Here is a 24,713-nt window from a genome sequence, read left to right as displayed (position 1 = left end):
AGTATCACTGAGCTAAAACTACAATGGCATCATATGAATAAGTCCACATCTGTATATAGTATGCAAGAGTTAAGGACTCATGTGAATGCAACATTTATACCAGAAAAATAGAAACTATATTACCCATTTTTGTCTTGCCACACAGTTTCACAAAAGATCTTCAAAAGGTTCACTTGAGTAAATATTATCTAATCTCCTATTATGAACAAGGAACTACTGAAGATACAAACATAAGACACAGTGCTTACTCAAAGTGGAAATGGATTAATAAATAAGTGTACAAATGACAACGTTGATAATTATTCTTAGTACATTTAAATGCCAAAGGAATTTAAAGAAAGGGAAGAGTCTATCTCACTGAGCACTTATGTCTTCAAACTCTAAGAAATTACAAGACAGCTGAATACAAAATTTTGCTTTTCTGTGTTCCCACTAGGAAAACTGAAACATTTATTTAGTGATTGTGGAGTAGCTTGTGTAACAGTAGACAAATCTCCTAACAGTCTATTCAGTAGCCTGACCTTAGGAAATATCTGGTCTCTAATGTGAAGTTGGCTACTTTTGAGGAGAACTACACTGAGGCTTACACAAGACCCTCAAATCAGAACCCTGATTATGCCCATGGCAACAACATAATCCATAACATATACTAATTGTGTGAGCATGGCACAGATGGCTATGCTAACACCAAAAATTCATGTACCGTTGCTTGATAAAAAGTTGCCACTGGGGCCTGACCTCTGTGGCACACCTATAGCATCCCAGACTGCAGAGCTAAAAGTCACATGCCAACTGCAGATTAAGTCTCCAGCTGATACCCAGCTTCTGGTGGCCAGAAGGACTGATGGATTAGAGGGAAGGGATCACAGTATGATTGAGCCCTGTCGGGGGTGTTTCTCTCTTTCTCTTGCTCTCTCTCGTTTTCTCTCAAGTATGTGCACACACTCTATCATGAACAAAAAAGAAAAAGTGGCCACTGGACCCGGTCATGGCCTGATGGTTAAGGGATTCAGATTCCGCATGAACAACTACATGGTTTGAGTCCTGGACCCAGTAGCTTGAAAAATATACTGGAGGGACCAGCAGTTAGCGTAATGGCTATGTCACTGGACTCCCATGTAGTTGACCACGGTTCGAGTCCTGGACCCGGTGGCTTAGAACTCACGCCAGGTGCGTGTGCGTGCGTGCCCAAGATCCCGAGAGGAGAATGGAGGAGAAGGGATTGCAGCGTGGCCATGCCCCCAGGGGGGTGATTTCTCGCTTTCTGTCTCTCTGTCTCTCTCTGTCTTTCTGGCGAGTGCACACGCCCTATAGCAAAAAAAAACTCTCCAAAAAATACACTGGGCACATGTGCATGAGTGGCCAAAATCCTGAGAGAAAGGAGAAATAAAGAAAAAGGGCTTGAGGTATGATTACATCCCTCTGGGGGCATTTTCTCCCTCTGTCTGTCTCTGGTGAGTGCACGAACCCTCCGGTTCAAAAAAAAAGTTGACACTGGGAAGCAGCTGCCTGGACAGGAGAGCACTTCCTAGACCCTCTTGCGTCTCTATTGGGCCATGTAAGTAGTGGCTACTATTTCCAAGCTAAAGAAATTAATAAATGTTTTTGTCTCTTGCAAATTTTATCCTCTGAGTAAATAATGAGGATTGCAAAACTCTGGTCCTTTACTCACTGCAGGTCTACCAACCAGAACACTTGTACTGTGAAGTTATACAAGTGAGAAGTAAATGCTTACTAAGCGAAGACAGAGAAATCTGGGGGTTGGAACTGCAGTTAGTATTATTCAACTAACACAATAACCAAGGAGCCTAAGCCCAGTATCTAACAGAGCAAAAACAATAAAAGTTTCAGGTTGATAGTGAAATAAATAAAAAAAGGAATCACTTCTATGACATTGGTTGAGAAAAAAATCTGAAGGATATTATTCCCAAACAGTTTTGCAGTCATTCAAATATGATCAAATCCTGTCCACTTTGAGGTTGCTGAATTTCAATCACTTGTGGCAAGTCTAAATGTCTGCTAATTCTCCCTGCCATACAACATCTTTATCCACCCACCTTTTCTCACCAGCAGTAAATGTGTTTGAGACTACAATCTCATTTTCTTAGGAAAATAAACATAAGAAGATAAATTGATAGTAAAATAAAATTTTACATCACTACAAACTAATTTCTGAAGTACCTTTTTTTTTTTGGAGAGGTTTTTGCTATAGAGCGTGTGTGCTCACCAGAAAGACAGAGTCAGAGAGACAAAAAGTGAGAAATCACAACCCAGAGGGGATGGCCACGCCACAATCCCTTCTCCTCCACTCTCCTCTCGGGATCTTGGGCACACACGTACACATGCCTGGTGTGAGTTTAAGCCACCGGGTCTAAGACTCAAACCGTGGTCGACTACATGGGAGTCCAGCAACGTAGCCATTATGCCAACTGCTGGTCCCTGAAGTAAGTACTTTTAAGAGTATCTATGCAACTGGTCTCCACCACTGGAATAACTAATTATAGCAAGCTGTTAAGTATACACATATCAAAGGAGCACTGAACTCTAGATATGAGGATAAACCTACCTGAGGCCTGGGTTGCTACAGTGCAGTCACCAAGCTGGGTTTTCAGTGGAGGCACAATAATGGTACGAGTGCCAGTGCCATCTGCCACCACTCTACCAGGCCCCTCCAGAAGAGATCCACTATTGCCCCGAAGAGCACTCAGGGTGTCAGTAGAGTATGGGCTGCTCAAGGAAGAGTCGGAGTCTGGAGAATCATTGACGGTGACATAACTGATGACATTAGATCTTGGCTTCAGGCCAGAACTAAGGGAAAGAAAATACATGAAAATTTGACTGCCCTTTCAAGCAAGTTTCTTGGATGATTTGTGATCCTTGCATGGTGATGACAATGATGGTGATGAATAATACTCATGAAGGAGCACACTTCAAAGTACTTATGTATAAGGCACTGTTCTCACACTATACGTACATCTCACTGAATCCTTACAACACCGCCATGAAGTATCACTATCCCCACTGTACAGAGAGAAAACTGAGACATAGGGAGACTAAGAAACTTGGCCAAGGTCACCCAAGTTGCTAATAGTGAAGACAAGATTCAGATCCAGGAAAGAATGACTCCAGAGTCCACACTGTAAACACATACTCAATGTTGTTTCTTAGCCACTCCTATTCAAAGTTATTTCAGTAATATTCTTCACTTTTTTCCAAATCATCCCTCTAGACTATAAATGGATTTTCTGTAACTATTCAAACTTCTTACCACACATTTTGTTTTAATGACCAGTTATTTAATTAGGTTCTTGGCAAAAAATTTAGAACACCAATTTGTGAGGATAAACTCCATTTGTAAGGGCAAACACGGATCGCAGGTAGCCCTGGAGCTGAGGAACAGCTTTGATTTTTGGTAAAACTTGCAAGTCCACAGCTTTCTGATCAACCTTGCGCTGCTCTGAGATCTTGTATTTCTCCTTCTCTGTGTCGAAGATCTCACCTTCCTGATGTCTGGGCTTCCACAGTATCTTTTTCTTGAAGTAAGCATTGGTAAGGCGCTTTGGAATTTTTATTTTGCTAATATCAATTTTTGTAGAGGTGGCAATGACAAATTTCGAGTTCTACACAGTGGAACTCGACTGAGAACCAATGGTCCAGTTACAAGTAGCAAGCCACTGCTCAGCTGCTTTAGGAAAACCACTCTCTTGCCTCTGTGGCGTCCAGTGAGGATGATCAGAAAGGTCCCAGGAGTTGGGACCAGCAGTTGGCGTAATGGCTATGTCGCTGGACTCCCACGTAGTCGACCACAGTTCGAGTCCCAGACCCGGTGGCTTAAACTCACGCCGGGTGCATGTGCATGCGTGTCCAAGATCCCAAGAGGAGAATGGAGGAAAAGGGATTGCAGCATGGCCATCCCCCCTGGGGGGTGATTTCTCGCTTTCTCTCTCTCTGTCTGTCTGGCGAGCGCACGCCCCCTATAGCAAAAACCTCTCCCAAAAAAAAGAAAAAGAAAGGTCCCAGGAGTGATGCTAGCTCGCAGCTTTCTCACATGCTGACTGAAGGGTATTTCTGCCAGGTCTCAACAGCTTTCAAAGCACATCTTCAGTAGGATAATACCTAGGCATTTTGCACAGTTTAACTACCCGGGTACCACCATTCTTGTCTCCACCAACTGGTTTTGTGATAGTTGCTAGAACCTTCTCCTTTTTCTTTTCAATCCTGGTTTTAGTGGCCAAGTATTTCCTCTTGTACATGACCTCACTGGAATACAGGGTAGACAGGGAGTATCTGCTGATGCCCTGTACTAGGATGGGGTTTCAGCTGCAATCGGGCTTCCCCTTCTTGGGCTTTTTAGCCTTGGGGACACCCTTTTTAACCTTGTCACTGGCTTCAGGTTTCTTCTTAGTATCCTACTTCACAGCTTTTTCACCTGCCATCTTGTATAGTGGGAAAGAGAACTAAACTCCCTGCTTCCAGTCTATCTCACCACACATTTTTTTTTAAAGTTCCTTCACTAATTGATTTCTACCCCACTAACTTCAGCTTTTCCTTATTTTTTTAAATAGGACTGGCTCTAGTCAAAGCAATCATGCCAACTATACCTCACATACAATTTCTGCCACCATCATGCCCACTCTCCTCACTGGCAGGTTTACTTTTTCTCCTTCCTAAATCAGTTCAATAGCCACTTTCAACACTTAGCACCAAGACTACCATCTTACATAGCTCTTAGGAATGAAAAGGTTCTAAATTCATTCTAAATTTACTTTAAAGTTCATTTAAACTTCACCTATACATCACTCTGTAAAGTCTCCTAAGTTACCTTCATGTGTAAATTCTACCTTTTCATGTAAAAGCAGGATTATTCCCTCTACCACATGCCTAACACCAAACGTGTAATGAAACACACAACACGGAACTATCTAGGCAACCAAGCATATTCACACTAAGTGTGTGTCAGTTCTTAAACTTACCCACTCTCTCTCAGTTATCTTGCCCTGTTAAGAACCTGAACTATGGTGCTAAGATAAGAAGAAATAATTTGGCATTTAAAATCTTACACTTTCAAATCTCATAGCAGAGAGGGGGAAGGTAGCCTGATTTAAAAATTCTAACTCTTCCAAAGTGCCTTTTCAGATAAATAAGTTTTAAATAACCTCTTATCTACCTACTCATTCCAATTAACTGTTGTTTATATGCTTTTGCTACAGAATCCATTTTCAGACTATAGTGTTCCTTAAAGGCAGGATCATGTCTGTATTTAATATGCAGTCCAAGCTAGAGTGGCCTGTCAACTTAAGATAAACCTGTTCCCGGGAACCAGCAGTTAGCGTAATGGCTATGTCGCTGGACTCCCACATAGTCAACTGCGGTTCGCATCCCGAACCCGGTGGCTTAAAACTCAGGCCGGTCGCGTGTGCGCCCAAGATCCCGAGAGGAGAATGGAGGAGAAGGGATTGCGGCATGACCATCCCCTGGGGGGTGATTTCTCACTTTCTGTCTCTAATGTCTCTCTCTGTCTGGCGAGCGCATGTGCCCTATAGCGAAAATCTCTCCCAAAAAAAAAAAAAAAAGATAAACCTGTTCCCTAATGTACCTGAAAGATTGATTTTAACTGATGAAAATGTGTATTAAAAACTTGACAATGCCCAATTTCTAAAAACTTCAACACTTTAGCTGACTGACCCAAGGCCATACTTCCAAAATACCTTTTTTTAGTCCTTTCATAGCCAAAACTGGGCCACCTGTGAGAGTCCAACAGTCTAAGACCAACAGAGTCCGGGAACCCCTCACATATCTTACCTATTGGGCTTATATTTGTTGTCCTCTTCCTCATCAGTGTCACTTCGGATAGTGATGACACTCACAGGAGGGCTAGGAGTATCAGGAATGATGATTGGCTGATGCTGATCTTGGACAGGGACTAGAGAATTAAAAGAAGATGTGGTGCGGAGGGGACTGCTACCGACCAGAGAATAGACTTGGGAAGGGAGAACATCCAGAGAGGATCTGTAGGAAAAGTTCATAAGGAAAGACTGTTCAGTCCTTGGTACTCCAATTACAAATCTTTTCCCCAGACAGCTTTCTAACTTGTTCTTTGATTCCTTTATTTATATATATATATATATATGTGTGTGTGTGTGTGTGTGTGTGTGTGTGTGTGTGTGTGTGTGTATATATGCCGCATATACCTCACACACAATTTCTGACACCATCATGCCCACTCTCCTCACTGGCAGGGGTGTATATATATATATATATATAAACACACACACACACACACATACACACATATATAATTATATATATTATTTATTTATATGTATATGTATGTATGTATGTATGTATGTGTGTGTGTATGTGTGTGTATATATATATTTATATATATATGTAGTCTAGATATAAGCTTTTTCTTTTTAAGTCTAATCACTAAGCTAACATACTTAACTACAAAAGTTCTAAAGAAAAATAAACCGAAGCCAGCCTTGCAGTACAGAGGCTAAGCACTGTATATAGGAGGCCATCTCTCTCAATAATGACCATCCATATATGCTGCCCAGGATCCTGTCAGGATGGAGAAATGGAGGAAAAAGGACTCAAGCGTGACCAGTCCCATTGGGGGTTATATACACTCTCTCCCTCTCTCTCTCATGTAAACACATGCTATCAGGTAACAAAATGGTTAAGTTGCTGGACTCCCTTGTGGTTGACTGTGGTTCGAGTCCCAGACCCACAGGCTTAAAACTTACATGGGGAACGTGTGCATGCATGCCCAAAATTCTGAGAGGAGAATGGAGGAGAAGGGACTGGGGCATGGCCACTCCCTAAGCAGGTGATTTCTCGCTTTCTGTCTCTCTGGCAAGTGCGCATACCCTACAGCAAAAATCCCTCTTTTAAAAAAAATACACTTAAAAGGACTTAATAAATAAACTGGCCTATCTGCAGTGGCACAGGCACCATAGGAAGCTCAGTTCAGATCCCATGTTGGCTTCAACATCCTGGGTTGACCTATACATGCTGATGATACACATACCTGTGGTCCTAGCTGGCTTGGTTTAAAAGCTAAGGGAAGAGTCATGGCATGGCAAGATACCCTGTCAAGGGTATCTCTCTCTCTCATGAAATAAACATTAATTTTAAAAAACAAAAATAGAAACTAACAATTCTGACCAGATTTTCCAGGGATAAGAATACCAAAAAACAAATTTGCACTTATATGTCTTTTAATTTTTGCAAGCTCTTTACTCCAGGGTTAAAATTCTCTATATACAGTAGGAAGGAAAATAAAGAAGGCCTGGATTCAAAGTGGCAGTAGAGAGACAGGATAATCATAACCAGGACACACCTAGTGCATACCCAAAGTCCCTACACCTCAACACTCCAAATACTGACAACATCTCTCTCAACCTGCTACAGTTAGAACTATTAGCTATAATACAGACTTACTTGGAACTGGCTGGAGCAGACTGCTTATTCTTCTTCGAAGGGAGGGAACTGGACTGTTGTTGTTGCCTGACAACATGGGCAACACCTACATTCAGGGGCTGAGCAGTGGCCAATGTCACGTGGTTAGTGAGCAAGGATGGCTGTTGCATGATGGTGCTGTACTGGTTACCATGAGAGTGGGCATTTCTGTACCAAGAGAGAAAGAAGAGTGAACCCCAAAGCCACTAGGAAGTCAGGCCACACAGGTATGAAAAGCAATTCAAGGACCAGCAGTTAGTGTAATGACTATGTCGCTGGACTCCCATGTAGTCGACCACGGTTCAAGTCCCAGACCCAGTGACTTAAAACACGCCGGGCACGTGTGCATGCATGCCCAAGATCCTGAGAGGAGAATGGAGAAGGGATTGCGGCGTGGCCATTCCCCCTGGGGGGTGATTTCTCGCTTTCTGTCTCTGTCTGTCTCTGTCTGTCTGGCAAGCACACGCACCCTATAGCAAAAACCTCTCCAAAAATAAAAAAAAAGAAAGAAAAGCAATTCAAACAACCAAACACAGCTGCATTTTATTTTTTAATTTCGGCACCTGGATTACAAGGCTTTAGAATCCCACTATATGGTTCCTAACTGCTAAGGACTTTCTTTAAATCTGCAGTAAATGATTCCTGACCTTAGAAACTATTATTTTCCTATATTTGGAGTTTTCTTTCAACTCCATCTCCTCACATGCTATGTGTTCTTTTTTTAGGGGATTTAACACAGATCATTTTCCTTTATTTTCCTCCTAGTCTCTGCATAACATTGAGTTCTCCTACCCTAAAGGATCTGCCTTTGCAAATCTCCCAGAGAAACAAGGGGCACTTACCTCCAGTCTGCTAGCTGCTGGCTACTCCCCATGGCCTCTGGAATCACTGCTGTGGGCTGGACAGAGTTATGTAGAGCTACCCCAGGCAACTGTTGCCAAGTTGAAGGCAGGAGAATTTGTTGCGTTCCTCCCGGCCAAGCCTGCTGTAAGGAAACACACACAAAAAAGGATCCAGACTTGACTCACTCTTGTTTTGGGTTTTTTTTTTTTTTTTTCTGTGATTTAGATGAAAGAAAAATTCATATCCTAAAAGAAATTGCTTGTAGACTGTTAACTTGCAGAGATTAAAAAAGAAAGGTCAGAGGGGCTCAAGGCTATAAGTCTTATGAATGGGCAAAGAGAACATTTTGTTTTCTCTAAGCCACCTCCATAACCTGACCACCAGGGTAAGAAAAGAAGATCCCTGCAGGTAAGAGTTCTTATTACACTATAAAGAAAGGAGTCTGCAAATTGAGAGATAAGCTCTGGTTAAATACTAGTGTGTTATTTTGGCTATAATTTCAAAATATATCCCTACAAAGAATTAAGAGAACTCCCTTAAGATTAAAAATAGGAATTTTAAAATTTGAGTGCCAATCAGGTATAAGATTAATTCAACCCATAAAACAACTGTCCCCTCTTTTTTAAAGGGGTTGTATGTGGAAAAAAGAGCCAGATATGGATGACCTAAGGCCAAATCCTTTGGCAAAAAAGCCTATGCCAATGAGAGAGCTAACTTCATCATTTATAAGCATATGATAGAATTTAAAAATAAGATAAGTAAAATATTTTAAAAGCGGATGAAGAAATCTATTTTGTTCTTAACAGTTCCTAAAATACACTTCTATATATCCCTTGTAGAAACATACTTCAACATAAAAATCAATCACTATAAGAAAATTGTTAATTTCTGCTTTTTTAACAAGCCACATCACTATAATAAACTGAGCAACAAATATGTTTTCTATACTTATTACAGAAATTCCAACAATTTCTGAAAAAGTGGGAACAGATTTGAAGTTTCCTTTTTAAACTTGAGTTCTCAATACCTACACAATACTTGGGTACATATGGTTCTGTTTCTTGAATTTCAAACTGCAAGGCCATTAACACACTGCTTTAAAAATATTTCTGCAAGTAACAGATCCACTTGTTACAAATATCAGTTCCAAATAAGAAGCCTTAGGAAACTGCAAACATGTCTGCTACCATAAGCAGAATTTAAAACAAAACAAAACAAAACAAAAAAATAAGAGAAGTATGTTAAGTCACACCATGCGTCTTTCCATAAGCCAACACCTGCACAAGACAAAGCATGTAGTTTAATACAGAGCAAGAAATAACATTCCAACGTGAGGCAGAAATCTGGCGTTCCAAGCGACGAACTGTTTTGACAGAAGAAGAACAAAAATATGCAAAGCTTAGCAAATGGCTAGTGCAAACTTAAGAGAAGCAGCAGAGAAGTGTCAACTAACATTCCCAACCTCAGAACTATAGGTAAGCAAGTTAAAAACCAGTGGCTTGGATCAATCAAGTTGAAAATAGATCTGACTCCCTTGCACTCTGGTTTTATGCTTATGAGAAAATTAATCTAGAAGCGACAAGACTTTTAAACTGAAAATCAAACACATTCCAACTAAAAACATATTTCTGAAAGCATTTTCACTCACATAAATACTTGAGAAATAACAAAATAAATGTAAAGCTACTTTGAAAGATATAGAAGTATCCTGATTTGATAGTCTCATTTAGGTTTTGAAATGCTTACCCGATTCTAAATTTCACATAATGTAATGCTGGATATCCAATAAACAATTCTCACTTCCCCAAGTAAACCAAAACATCCAAAAATCACTGTTAAGAGGTTACTGATCCTGAAAAATACCTTAAAATCCTGTTTGTTTTTCCTATCTCTAAGCCTGATACTACCACAATTGTGGCTATATTCAGTAACTTTTCCCATGACATTTAATAACAAAGACACTGTACTTGTGTAGTTTGTCAGTCAAATCTTCACCTTTGTAGAAAAATCTATTTAAAAAATAACTGATTGTTCCAAAACCCCTTAGAAATGAATTTGCCTTTAGTTTTAAGCAACAGTATGATCTACAAGCATTCTAGTGGGAACATCTTTAAATGGAGACATACTCTGCCACTTATAAATGGCAAAAAGAGCTACATGTTCACAGAAGTTAGGTTAATATCAACTGATAAAGCAATAAATGAAGAGCATCTTAAATGTTTCTACATGCAAAAAGTTTTAGGAGCTTAAAACAGCAAGAAAAGGAAGCTAACTTGCCAAGGAGTTCAAATTTTGGCCATCCGGGTACCTGCAGCAGAATCAAACTAAAGGCCATTTCTTTCATTCTCAAGGATTGGAAGGTAAAAGGGTAAAAAAAAATAGGTAACACTGTTGAAGCTCTTCTGAGGCTATGCCAAGAGCTTTTATCACATTAGGCTGGCAAAAAAGAATCAAGGGACCTGGCTCCTTTCAGAGCCACACTGAACACCAGAGTCAAACAGTGCGTCAGCAAATGTTTGGGAGGAAAACAATGAGACATTAAAGATGCAGCAAGAACACAGCCACAAGATGGCACATGCTTCCATGCCCTCTGTAAAGACTATGCTAAAATTTTTCTTTTGAAAAATGAGAAAACCAGAAGAAAACAGAACAAAAATAAACAGGAAAAAATAAAAAAGAAACCAAAGAAACTCCGTTAGTAACACAATCAAGTGAGGGGAATTACCAGTACAGCGGCAGTCTGTTCAACCAGCGCCGGCCGGCCGGCTGCGCAGCTCAGGGTAAAGGGCACCGCATACTGCGGTGTGATGGTGGCTACTTGAGGGTGGAGAGTTGCTACCATTAGTGGTGTACAGCTTCCCTGAAACGTAGATTAGGCAGGTGAGTGAAACAAACATGGAGGCAGGTTATCTGGATTCAGAAGGGTTCTCATTCCCCCCAAGTTATCAACAATAAACAGTCATTTCGTATCACCTAAAATGCATGTACCAAACACAACTTTTCCCCTTCAACTGCACAGCACTGGCCCACTAGGTCAAATGTCAATGGCCTAAAGTAAAAAAGCATAGATATCCTTCTTGGGCCAGATTCAGAGGACCAGTTCTAAAAAGCAAAGGCATTATTAAGAATTCTTCCCTTTATTCACAAAATAGGGCTTTTGGATTTCGGAATTTCCTGTGTGTCATGGGCCACAAGCATTTACATATAGAATTTAAAAGATAGTACTGTTACTATACAAACACTCCATGGTTTTCTCGATAGTTTTAGTTGCATGTTCCATAGCAAGTATGAAGATTTAAAGCTTTCTACAGCCTGCTTAAACACAAGGAATGAAGGAATGTAACACTTGAAGAAGCATCCTGCTGTGATCCAACCTCTCAACCTTGCCGAAATTCTAGAAGAGTGAGCAAAGAGGATACTAAAGCAGAAAAAGTGGAACTTTATATTTTAGAATCAAAATGTTCTATGTGTATTATAAATATAAATTACTCCAAGGTAATTTAAAAAGCTCCCACAAAATTAGGGTAAACTTAATTAGAAGACTATCAATGTCTGTATATTTACCCCTGCAAGTCTTTACTAGTAGAGTTGAAATATCACAGGAATGAGTCCATTGTTCTATAGAGATATTTCATGTTAAGTCCACTGAATCATGGCCAAGAAAGATCTTAGAGTCAAAACAAATGCTACTTCCTAGGATAAAATATCTGATTCTCAATAGTGCTCCAGCATTATCAAGTGTCCACACTGCTCTGACTTTTACCTGTGTAAGAACTCCCGACTGGATCTGTAGTGGCTGAGCTGCTGGCGCCTGGGGTACAATTGGCACAGCATTATCCATCCTCACAGGGAATCCAGAATGCTTTGTTGTTGCTTGTAGTCCAGCTGTTGAAAACAGTATTACAGTTAAATTGCTTTGCTAGGACTGGGAGTTCTGTTTGTTTTATTGTTGTTGTTGTTGTCTTTAGCTTTTCTGTTTAAATAATTTACTACTCTGGTTCTTGGTTCTGAACACTTAAGATAAAGGGGTTTCATTTATAAACATATTGAGGGTTAAGAAAAAGTAGGGGTCAATGGTTAAGGGAGCCAGAACCCACACGGCCAACTAGATGATTCAAGTCCAGGACCAAGTGCCTTGAAAATATGCCAGACACATACATGCACATGCCCAAAACGAAGCCAGGATGGAGAAATGAAGGAAAAGGGATTGCTGCAATGACCACATTTTATTTGGGATGCTTTCTCCATCTCTCTATCTCTGGCAAGCACATGTACCCTCTGACAAATTTTTTTTTAAAAAGGGTCAGGGGGAGAACTGGTTCCCTTCCCTTCAGGTTAGATTAATGGAAAGATGTCTGACAGAGAAAGTGCTGGTTTAAGAGAATTTTAATTTTTTAAAAGAATTCATTTTATTTTTAATTTGTTATAGGGCACATGTGCTCACCAGAAAGAAACTGAGAGTGAGTGAGTGTGAAAGGGAGAGTGAGAGAAAGTGAGAAAGCAAGCCACCAGGTCTGGGACTCAAACCAAGGTTAGCCATATGAAAGTCCAGTGACTCAACCACCTCACCACCTGCTGGTTCCCTCCAATATTTTTATTAATGCTCCAAACTTGAAAACACAATATTCATCCCATTCCCCATTATGAGTATAGGCACAAGGGGGCTTGCAAGTGGCATGGTGCTTAAGGGTGCTGAACTCCCACATGGTTGACTTGGCTTGCTTTCTCACTTTCCCTCTCTGTCCTTCTGTGGTCAAATTAAAATAAATCAAAAGATTAATTAATTAAATTTTTTTTAAAAGTACAGGCACGAAAGGCCTTTGCTTAGTAAGGTATATTTAATTTTTATCTATTAAGGGGAAAAATATATGTGTTTAAAAAAATAAAGACTTGGATATCATTATAATTGTGGTTAATTAGATAAGAAAAATTATGAAAAACTCAATAATTATAATCTAAGTTACCCTTTTGTCTAGAATGTTTTAAAGGATTTTCTCCCACTTTTCAAAAAACATAACCTAGTTCACAATTTACTATAACTAACATGTGAGCTGAAGAAATTATGCCTAGACTAAAAATATTTTAAAAGCAGACATTTTGATTTATGGACTTTTTTCTACTTATTTTAGAAATCTGTTTCTGTCTTTGACAGGTTTCTATTAAGGTTCTTTTGTAGTAAACAGCTAGGAAAATCAAGAACACTTTGTTGCCTTTAAAACAGTATTCATGTCTTATTTATTTACTATGCTGTCAGTGTAAAGGTTGAATGTTTCCTATAAACAGGAATATCTCATTCTGGAGAAGAGAGGGTCAAGACATTTCTACCCTTTTGCCAAGACTTCAGAAGAAAGCCTTCAAAACATTCTTCTATTTATTTTATTTTATTTTATTTTATAATTATTTAATTTTCTATATGGCACATGCACTCACCAGAAAGAAAAAGAGAAATAAAGTAAGGAAGCAAGCAACCAGTCTGGGACTCGAACTGCAGTTGGCCATTTGAGAGTTCAGTACCTCAACCACCACACCATATGCTGTCCCCAAAGTTTTCTTCTAAACCCATCCTATCAAAATTTTTCATGCAGAGCATTTACAGTTCTATTATGCTTCCAATTCACTAATACATGCAATATTATTAAGTGAAAACCCAAACTTTTTTCCCTAATTTTGCTAAAGGATAAATGAGCTAACTGAGATTTGCCGGGGGAGTGAGAAAGCACTCTCACAAGGAGAGAAACTGAAATCTCATCTTTTTCATTCTACTCTTGGGATTTGGGGCATACACATGATGAGCATCATTTTCAAGCCACTGGGCCAGGGACTCGAACTGCAGAGTTGGCCATGTGGGATCCACCTGCCTCAACCACTGGCTAGCCAGAAGACACAAACATTTTAATTAAATGATTTATTTGGCAACATTTCCTAAGCTATCACCAATTCATTTCTCTTAATATGATTATGGAGATATCAAATGAACACAACTTGTAACCCATAATACACTGCTGTTTTCAATAAGTTTCAAATTTCTACTTCAATAACTTATGAGTAATTAGTAACAAGTTGTGATAAAGAAAAATACAATCCAGAAATATAATAAGAATAGTAAATTTAGAATTAAAATACTATAACAATACTTTTTTAAAACAGTGCTTACCTTTATCAAAATTAAAAAGTAACAAATCTAGCTATCAAGATTAAAAAAGTTGTCAGTCGTGCTTCCTTAGGCAATGCGATCTAATAAGAAAACTAAGTGACACAAAAATTCTTGCCTATAGTCTCAGGATACATGACTAACCAAAAGACAATGTTATTACAATGGCATCATACAAATTGGTAGGACCTGAGGCAAAAGTTAGAATAAATGTTCACTACAGACGGTCATCTAGGGCTCTTAGTATGATAAAGTAAAAGGGGACAAAATTACAGAGCAAGAATTACCACTGAGCAGAATGTGTATCTATTTTGGTCAACTGGAATACTATGGAAAGTAGTATTTATAGTACTGTCCTACAAATGTGACTCTAAAAGTATTAGACTGCTGTAGTAATTTAGGCTAAGCTAAGGCAGTCAAGCTACTTTAAAACTAGCTCTTTCTACCACAAGTTGAAAGGTTTAATAAAAGGCAATACTTTGGGAAAATTCTTACTGAATCCTCACGTAGGATTAGAGTTCTTCTTTTTTTTTTTTTTTAGAGAGACAGGATCTCACTATGTTGCTTAGGCATGATCCTCTTGCCTCTGTCAGTCTCCTGAGTAGCTGGACTACAGATGTATGCTACTGCACCAAGCTCTAGCATTTTGTTGTTTTGTTGAGTTATCCCTTTACATAAAGAACCATGGATCTATGTAAATAAGAGTAAAACTGTCTAATTGATGAGAGATATTTAACCTTCTCTAAATATAGGCATCTTGTAAAATAATAAATGGGGAAAAAGTGAGCAACCTCACTCATGGAATAGGGAGGTCTGCTGGAATTAGCAAATGGCACAGGCTGACAAATCAACAACTTTTACAGCTATTGAGTTTAAATACTGAAAGGCAGTAAGAAATGATACTTCAGAATACGTAAGTTATGAATCCTACCTAGGTTCACATCATAATTCTGCCATAATTAGTTACAACACTTGGGTAGATGAGGAAATTGTTCTCAATTTTCTCTTCTATAAATTGGGAATGACACTACCCAGTTTGGGGCTGTTTGTGAAGGTGAATTAAAACATGTAAAAGTACCGAGAATATTTTCTAGCATATAGTGATACATATAAGATATCATCACCACCACCACCTTAATTTCAAAACTCCCTTTCATTTGGAATTTTTTATAATTTGCTTTCTTCAGATTATTAAAACTTCCTAGGTAGAAACATTTTTTTCAAACCTTATACTTACCAAGTATAATTATGCTAAGAGGTGTTATCCTACTTTTTCCTCTATCTGTTCTTTACATTTTGTTAAAAAGAACTCAAAAGTTTTGTTTCATCTCCTAAGTATCATTTGAGAGAAGCAGAAAACTTTAGGGTCCCACATCGAAAAATCATTCCAATGAAATGCACTTTGGAAAAGGGGAAAGGGGTAACTAATTTGCTAAATTCAACAGAAGAATCAAACATGACAATCAAAAGTACAGAATTTATATTATGAAGCTTATGCAAAAAATATTGATAATTTGCTATGTTAGGCTAAATTCGCATTTACGGATTTTAAATTTGCTCCTCCGCTCTCCCTGTGGTTTCTCCCTGGTTTACACCGCTATCGCTCTCCTGTCCTCTCGGTAATCTCTCAGTCTCCCCTATACCCTCTTTTCCTTCTGCTTGCTCCGATTCTGTCAGAAACCAAACAAACAAAGAGTCACAATCAATAAGTAACTGAAGTGAAAAGATAAAGATGCTACCTCTTCTATGTGAAATGCTATGAGCAGCCTGAATCCTGGTTTATTCCAATAGGTTATTGACACTGACCTCCTACTGGGAAAGTCAAGTGTGTCACCATAAAATATCCTTAAAATAATTTCACATTTTAAATGGCTTACCAAATTAATAAATACACATTCTCCATATTTTAGAAAAAAAAGGAATTAGACTAAAGAATAATGAGAAAATGGAGGACGAGACTGAAAATTTTCATCTTATTTCAACATATGGAGTCAGCCGCCTTCTTCAGCAATTTTGTTCTGTTGACAGAAGTTTGAAGGAATGATATGATTCACAGGCTGAATCTTAATGGCTTCCCTATGCAAACACCTCAGCTAACAGAATTTTTCAACTCAATACATATCTTTATTTCTGAATAAATTTAAAAGGTTTCTACATTCTTAAATAGGATTTTTATATTTAGAAAAAAAATCTTTTATTTGGAACATAGTCTTATTTTATGAGATATAGGAAACAAGATTTACTATATGGCAATTCTGCTTAAAGCAAATTTTTTCAAATTATTTCAGATGTACATATTCTGCATTTTGAGAGATGCTTATATAGAAGATATATGACACTGATACAAGGCTTTAATAGGCAAGAAAATGGATATCAAGCAATTCAATTAAGGAAATACAATTAAGCTCCTATAACATGTTGGCATTATCATAATTAGATAAAACACCAATAAAAAGGAAAAATGCATTCTGTGAAGCTATCACTCAATTCCAGTTACTTGCACTGTCAAAGTCAGAGCTAACACTTATCAAAGATCAGAAGTAAATAACTAGATATCCAATAAGGATCTGCCTAAAGCAGGTAGGTCTGACATAATACCAAAGGATACAAGAGTTTCTTCACTTACTTTGAAAAGCAGGTGGACATACTATAAATGTTTGTTGGAATGGGTCTGTCTGAGTGCAAATCTGGGTAGTTCCAGGCTGTAAGGAAACACCCTGTTGGGCAACTCCAGGAACTGGTGCAGCAGATGACGGGTACAGAGCCGACTGATAGTTTAGCAGTGAGACATCTGAATTAGCTAGAGAAAGAGTAGCAGCTGCTGCTGTAGAACTGGAAGCTAGAACACTGGCCTAAAAGCAAAGGAATTATATTTGTATACTGGTATAAATCAGAGACAGATAATATTTTTTTGGCACATGCAGAATCAGAACAATATTATAAAATGTAATGTTAACTATCTTTTTTTGTTTGTTGTTTTAATTTGCTACAGGGTGTGTATGCTCACCAGAGGAAAGAGGAGTAAGAAAGCACCCCATAGGGGGAATGGCCAAGCCACAGTCCCTTCTCCTCTCAGGATTTTGGACATGCACACACATGTGCCCTGTATGTTTCTCAAGCCACCGGGTCCAGGATTTGGATTGCTTGGTTAGCCATGTGGAGTCCAGCTGTCTTAACCACCACACCATGGCTGGCCCCTACTATCTTTGAGTAACTCTCTGCTTAAGAAATTTCCTCAGTCCCTAAATGTAAGACATATAAGTAGGTCAAATAAGCAAATGAAGAATAACAAATGATCTATACTGGTTATAGCTATCTAAACCTCAATACTTCTTGCATAAAACTGCTAGATGAGAAATCCTACCAAGTCTCATATCCTCTTCCATTTAAAAAGCAGACCTATGGGATTAGCAGATGGCATAGAGGCCTCCCATGATGTCACTGGATTCTCACATAGTTGACTGTAGTTCAAGTTCCAGACCCAGCAGCTTAAAACTCACACCGGGCATGTGTGCATGCATGCCCAAAATCCCAAGAGGAAAATGGAGAAGGGATTGCAGGGTGGCCATCCCCGAGGGATTTCTTGCCTTCTGTCTGTCTCTTCAGTCAGCGCACATGCCCTACAGCAAAAATCTCTCTTAAAAAATAAAAGCAGACTTAGCTAAGCAATTGAGAAGCTTGTATCTTTAGAAACAAACTTAAATTTAAGTTTAAGTTACTGATTACCAAACAAATGTAAAGCTACCATTAAAGTTAATTATTAGAAACACCTTCAATGTAGTCATTAGACATATAAAATTTTTCTAGCAAAGAGGTAGTCATTAAGTTAAACTAAGTACAACTAACAACATTAAGTAGTACAACAGTTATCCCCCATTTATATAACTATGCTAAGACGTATGAGGGCATGGATTTAAAACTGTCAGCATGTGCCTGATCGCTACTATCAGTCTACTCTATCTTCCATCACTTTTCCTATATAGAAAATTTTTAAGAAGCAACAAGACAACCAAAACAGACCAATATCTTTACCTCACCCTATACTTGTTCTAGCTTCTATCACACTTAGGCTTGAGTTTCCCAAATAATTTATCAAATACCTGATTGTGCACTGTATTGAGCTGGTTGCTGAAGCTCATGGTTAGATTTGTGCTTGTATTTGGGGCAACATGTGTTGTGAAGGGACTCTTGATCTGACTCACTGTATCATACATGTGAACCCTCCGCTTGCAGATCTCCATGTTCTGAAAACAAGATTTAACACTGAAAAAGAGATGGAAAATTCACTAAACAAATGCTGAGATTTAAACAAAAAACAAGTAACTCAAGATGAACACAGATCAAAGTGTTTTTTTCCAGACACTTCCAGTTTTTATAATTATAAAGAGAAAAAATACCCATGTAATTTTTAATCTCATGATTTTCCAACAGAAAGAAAACCATTAGTGAGCCAGATATACAAGTACCAAGTTGCTGCTCCCTTGACAGTTCTGTTCATAAAATGGTAATTCAGACAAGAATCACATAATGGCAAAAAGTCCCAAGACTATTCCATACTCACTGATTGCTATGTGGAAAATCCAGAAGGTGAGTCATTGTTACAAACTGATGGTTTAGAGTTTTCAGAGGAGTAATTCTCTTATCTGCATCAATTGTTAGCATTTTTTTTAACAGATCAATGTATTCTCTTCGATCTGCCTTCTCTGCCAACATGTCTGTTCCCTCCAAGTCTGTAGACATATTCACCTTCAAGAAAATGTAGAAACATACTTCTTCACTTAACTTTTAATGTTGACACTAAATATCTGCTTTCTTTCTAAAACTTTACTATATTCTCTCTATTTATATAGTAAGCAAAAGAGAAAGGTAGGTAAACTCTTTTTATTACACTGTAATCATTTTCACAGAAGGAAGCTCTATTAATAACAAGCTCTACTTAAAATCTTCACCTAATCTTAATGGTAGACTAAAGCTAAATAAATTTGTCATTAAAAATGTGGAACAAATAAGTAAACAAAGTGATTGCTATTACTTACATATAGAAGTTTCTATTGTTGAAAGATTAAATGACCTAAGTGTAAGGTGTTTAACAGTTTAGAACATAATAAACACTCAAAAAATACTAGCTGTTATGTAAATATCTATTTTCTAGAGAAAATGGAAAATGAAATCTTTATACAAACATTGACATGTAACAAGACCAATTAAGAAAAAGCAAGGGAGGAATATATAGTTCTTTTTTTTGGGGGGGGAGAGGTTTTTGCTATAGGGCGCATGCACTCGCCAGACAGACAGAGAGAGACATAGAGACAGGAAGCGAGAAATCACCCCCCAGAGGGGATGGTCACAGTTATGCCGCAATCCCTTCTCCTCCATTCTCCTCTCGGGATCTTGGGCACGCACACACACGCACCCGGAGTGAGTTTTAAGCCACCAGGTCCGGGACGCGAACTGCGGTCGACTACGTGGGAGTCCAGCAACATAGCCATTACGCTAACTGCTGGTTCCCAGGAGGAATATATAGTTCTGAAAGTGCCCTGTTAAGATTCAAATGCCCTTAGGACCAGAAGTTAGCGTAATGGCTATGTCGCTGGATTCCCACATAGTCGACCGCAGTTCGCATCCCGGACCCGGTGGCTTAAAACTCACGCCGGGTGCATGTGCATGCGTGCCCAAGATCCCGGGAGGAGAATGGAGGAGAAGGGATTGCGGCATGGCCATCCCCCCTGGGGGGTGATTTCTCGCTTTCTGTCTCTCTCTGTCTGGCGAGCGCACACGTCCTATAGCAAAAATCTCTCCAAAAAAAAAAAAAAAAAAAGATTCAAATGCCATTTTCATATATGACAGAATATTAATAATTTTCCTATAAAAACTGAAAATGAATACTAGAAAGTTAACAGATTAAATCTGTCTTTAGTATAACGAGTGGATGGGTCTCTGACTAAACAAACACATAAATGTTTAACTTTCAGAAAGCTTCCATACTCACCTGAGCCATGTCATCTAAACAGTTAAAAATGTACTTCCGAGCTTCTTTTGATTTTATTCCAGTCTCCAATTCATGTTCTTCAGGTGTCTATAAAACATGAATTAAAAAAAAAATCTATATGCTGGGGACCAACAGTTAGCATATATGGCTATATTGCTGGACTCCCATGTAATCGACTGTGGTTCAAGTACTGGACCTGGTGGCTGAAACTCACACTGGGCGTGTGTGCATGCGTGCCCAAGATCTCGAGAGGAGAAGGGACTGTGGCGTGGCCATCCCCCTTGGGGGTGATTTCTCACTTTCTGTCTCTCTGTCTCTGTCTTTCTGGCGAGCTCAAGTGCCCTACAGCAAAAACCTCTCCAAAAAAAGAAAAATAAAATCTATATGCATGTTATTTTCACGTTTTATTCTCAACTAAAGCCAGAATACAAAGAGATAGGTGTCATCACCTTATCAACCCCAGACGGCAAACATGAAAGTAATTTACAACCAGAAAATCTTCCAATATGGAGATGTGAGCATGATATCTAGCTACCATTTCAACAGTGATAAAAAAAATAATATGTAAGTAATGATCCAGCACAGTTCCTGAAGAATATCAAGTAAGAAGGGACACTGCCATTTTTCTCTTATAACTATACCTTGAAATAAATCAATATTGCAAATGCTAATATTCAACAGGGTCAGAGGCCGAGAGTCACTGGGTTAATCAAATTACTAGAGAAGGCCAAACCAGCAGTGGTTAAGCACTGTATTTTGGGAGCCAGATCCCACATAGCAGACCATGGCTCTAGTCTCAGCCCCAACAGATTGAAAAACATCTAGGCACATGTACAATCATGACCCAGGATAGAAAAACTGACAGGATAGAAAAACTGAGGAAAAGGGTGGTGGGACCACACCTAGTTGAGAGATGCTTACATATGCATGCTCTCTCTGGCAGTTAAAAAAAAAAAATTACTCAGGATTTCTTGAATAAAAGGAGTAGACTCAGAAGTGAAAAGCAGATACTTGTTTCAAGAAAAACTATAAGCCCAAATGTGAGCAGTTAGAAAATTATGTTTATCAGAATTCTGTAAAAATAGTCATTACTAAATTTCTCCAGTTTTTCACATGACTTATCCTGAGCACTACTCTTCACACCTCCTTCTCAGCTGTTGTTTCAAAAATATACAAAATAACTTCAGCCAACTGAACTGGCTAGTATTTAATGTGTTTCTGTTTTGTTTTTAAATTTTCTTTCTTTCCCCTGAGTGAGAGGAGAGAATGATAGACAGAAACAAGGGCCCTCATCCCATAATCTACCCTACCTTCAGACAGCCTCAGATCATAGGCACACATGCACCTGGTATGTTCAGGAAGGATGCTGGATACAAACTTGGAACCTTTCCATGTATTATTACCTCTGCATTGTTTGGCTCCCTTATACTTTGTTTTTTAATTAAGGATTAGACCAAACGGGTACAACAAAATAATTTTTCAAAGTATTTCCCCCTACAAATATACCTTCTCTCCATCTCATTTCCTTTACCACAAGAATTTAATAACTAAACTTGGATTTCAAAGTTAAAGGTGGGATGGCCAGCAGGTGGCGTGGTTAAGGGTCCTGGACTCCCACAGGCCGACCACGTTCAAGAGGCAGGTCACTTTCTCACTTTCTCTCTTTCGTGCACTCTCACTCACTCTGTCCCTCTCTAGTCAAATTAAATTAAATTAATAAATTTAACTAAAATTATTCTTAAAAAAAATTTTTTTAAAAAAAAGGAGTTGAAGGTGGTAAGTACAGGAATGGGTAGTATACAAGGGAAAACAGACCTTTAGCCTCCACAGTGGATATCCCAAGTTGGGATCTCTATTGAAAAACCTGGTTGTTTTCGTTCCAGCACTGAGAAGATATTCAGCTGGTAGGCCTTGTGTTTGTGAAATGTAACGAATCTGAAATATCAAAAACATCAAATATCAATTTGGAGTGAAGAAAGAAATTGTTTAAGACTTTTACACTAAATTATTAGCTGTTAGTCAAAAAAAGTAAGCTATTGCAAAGAAAACAGCTCTTAATACAACTAAAATTTATCTATAAATGCATATGCTAACTCATACAAGCAATTTTCAAATATTAAGTTAATGTGCTTGCCATTGTTTCTGTTGTTTAATAAGAAAATCCAATTTAGCAATCTTGAGTATCATCTATTTTGTTTTTCTATAGATTTCTGAAACCAAGTTTAGATTTCTAGGACAGATCAAAATAGTATACATCAAACTCTTCCATGGATTACCAGCATTTTGGGCTTATTTTTTAATGTATTACCAATGAAAAAGATTAGGAAAAAATTTCCTCAAACCGCTTTCTTCCTTGAGTACTCTAGTTCTTGTCAAATGTCCCTACTCTAGCCACAGAGCTTATCTCTCCAACCACAAAATTCAGCGTCTCTATCCCCACGGATCAGGTACTTTATTTCATTCATTCAACATTTATTGAACACATACTATGACCCCAAGATCCTTTTTTGTTTGTTTGCTTTGAGGGGAGGAGGCATGTGCACTTGCCAGAAAGACAGAAAGTGAGATATTACCCCCCGGGGGGAATGGCCATGCCACAATCCCTTCTTTTCCATTCTCCTCTTGGGATCTTAGGCATGCACGCACACGTGCTGGGTGTGAGTTTAAGCCACCAGGTCCGGGACTCAAACCACGGTCGACTACATGGGAATCCAGTGAGGTAGCCATTACGCCATCTGCTGGTCCCAGCAAAACCATCTTTTTTTGGAGAGCTTTTTTGCTATAGGGCATGTGCCCTCGCCAGCAAGAGACACAGAGAGACGGAAAGCGAGAAATCACCCCCAGGGGGATAGCCATGCCGCAATCCCTTCTCCTCCATTCTCCTCTCGGGATCTTGGGCATGCACACACATGTGCCCGGCGTGAGTTTAAGCCACTGGGCCCAGATGCGAACTGCAGTCGACTACATGGGAGTCCAGCAATGCAGCTATTACACTAACTGCTGGTCCCACCAGCAAATCCATCTTTAAAAAAAAAAAAATCAATGGCTTGGTTCGACCAAGACTATGAAATTGCATCATTTAATCTCCCTCACCATTTTTTTCAGAGGGGAAGGTAAAAAGAAAACAAGCTCAATAAAAAAGAAGCTAGCACATCCAACGCTGCAGTTCAAGTCCCAGATCCAGCCGCTTGAGAAATAGGCCAGGCATGTGTGCCTGCCCGCCCTAAATCCCAACAGAATCTTTGAGAAATGAAAGAAAAAGGTTGTTACGAGATCATTCCCGGGACCAGCGGTTAACATAATGGCTATGTCACTGGACTCCCACGTAGTCGACTGCGATTCGCGTCCTGGACCTGGTGGCTAAAACTCACACCGGGCGCGTGTGCGTGCGTGCCTCAGATCCCGAGAGGAGAACAGAGAAGGGATTGTGGCGTAGCCATCTGCCCTGGGGGGTGATTTCTCGCGCGCGTGCTCTCTCTCTCTCTCTCTTCTCTTCTCTCTCTCTGTCTGGCGAGCACACACACCCTATAGCAAAAACCTCTTTAAAAAAAAAAAAAAATCATTCCCCATGGGGAATGCTTTTTCCTCCTTTTTCTCTGTCTCTGTCTTCCTCTGGTGAGTACATGTGCCTTTTGACAAAATTAAAAAAAAAAAAAATACAAAGTACAACATAACTAGTTACATATTATGTGAGCAATCCATTTTTTGTATTTCACTCAAAGTCATATCTAAAAAGTCAAATTTTGAAAGCTGGTACATGCTACATCTACTCAGATAGATTGGAGACAAAATTCTACTCTGAGTAAGGAAAAACACTGTCGTTTCCTTTTTTCTTTTTAATCATGACAGATAACTGTATTTCCCATAAACAAAACAACATAAAATCTATGTATCTGGGACCAGCAGTTAGCGTAATGGCTATGTCGCTGGACTCCCATGTAGTTGACCGCGGTTCGCGTCCCAGGCTCGGTGGCTTAAAACTCATCCCGGGCGCGTGTGCATGTGTGCCCAAGATCCCAAGAGGAGAATGGAGGAAAAGGGACTGTGGCGTGGCCATCCTCCCTGGGGGGGTGATTTCTCGCTTTCTGCCTCTGTCTGTCTGGTGAGCACACGTGCCCTATAGCAAAAACTTCTCCAAAAACAAACAAACAAAAAACCCCATGTATCTATTAAGCATCATGTACAATGTCAGGATGGATACAAATGAATAAAACAGACCCTGTCCTCAAGCTTAGAATGTAGAATAATTTTTTTTTTTTTTTTTTT

At 39.1% G+C, this 24,713-nt stretch overlaps 1 protein-coding gene across 5 annotated transcripts in view; it reads right to left on the bottom strand.

The window, feature by feature from the left end:
• Window positions 1-24,713, bottom strand: part of HIPK1 (homeodomain interacting protein kinase 1) — an 88,198-nt gene that overhangs the window by 6,594 nt on the left and 56,891 nt on the right. For 4 of the 5 annotated variants that reach the window (XM_027772317.1, XM_027772319.1, XM_006149628.3 and 1 more), the window contains 11 exons: window positions 22,263-22,382; window positions 20,448-20,534; window positions 19,020-19,204; window positions 18,559-18,721; window positions 17,085-17,310; window positions 12,071-12,192; window positions 11,033-11,167; window positions 8,307-8,449; window positions 7,447-7,632; window positions 5,803-6,009; window positions 2,567-2,808 (listed from right to left, as the gene is read on the bottom strand). In XM_027772317.1, coding sequence (XP_027628118.1) covers window positions 2,567-2,808; window positions 5,803-6,009; window positions 7,447-7,632; window positions 8,307-8,449; window positions 11,033-11,167; window positions 12,071-12,192; window positions 17,085-17,310; window positions 18,559-18,721; window positions 19,020-19,204; window positions 20,448-20,534; window positions 22,263-22,382 — 1,816 coding nt within the window. The remainder of the gene's footprint in view (window positions 1-2,566; window positions 2,809-5,802; window positions 6,010-7,446; window positions 7,633-8,306; window positions 8,450-11,032; window positions 11,168-12,070; window positions 12,193-17,084; window positions 17,311-18,558; window positions 18,722-19,019; window positions 19,205-20,447; window positions 20,535-22,262; window positions 22,383-24,713) is intronic. The other variant, XM_027772318.1, reaches the window with a different exon arrangement.

The sequence above is a fragment of the Tupaia chinensis genome, unplaced genomic scaffold (assembly GCF_000334495.1).
Source record: "Tupaia chinensis unplaced genomic scaffold, TupChi_1.0 Scaffold000270_2, whole genome shotgun sequence".
Lineage (NCBI taxonomy): Eukaryota > Metazoa > Chordata > Mammalia > Scandentia > Tupaiidae > Tupaia > Tupaia belangeri.
This window is presented reverse-complemented; position numbering and strand designations above follow the sequence as displayed.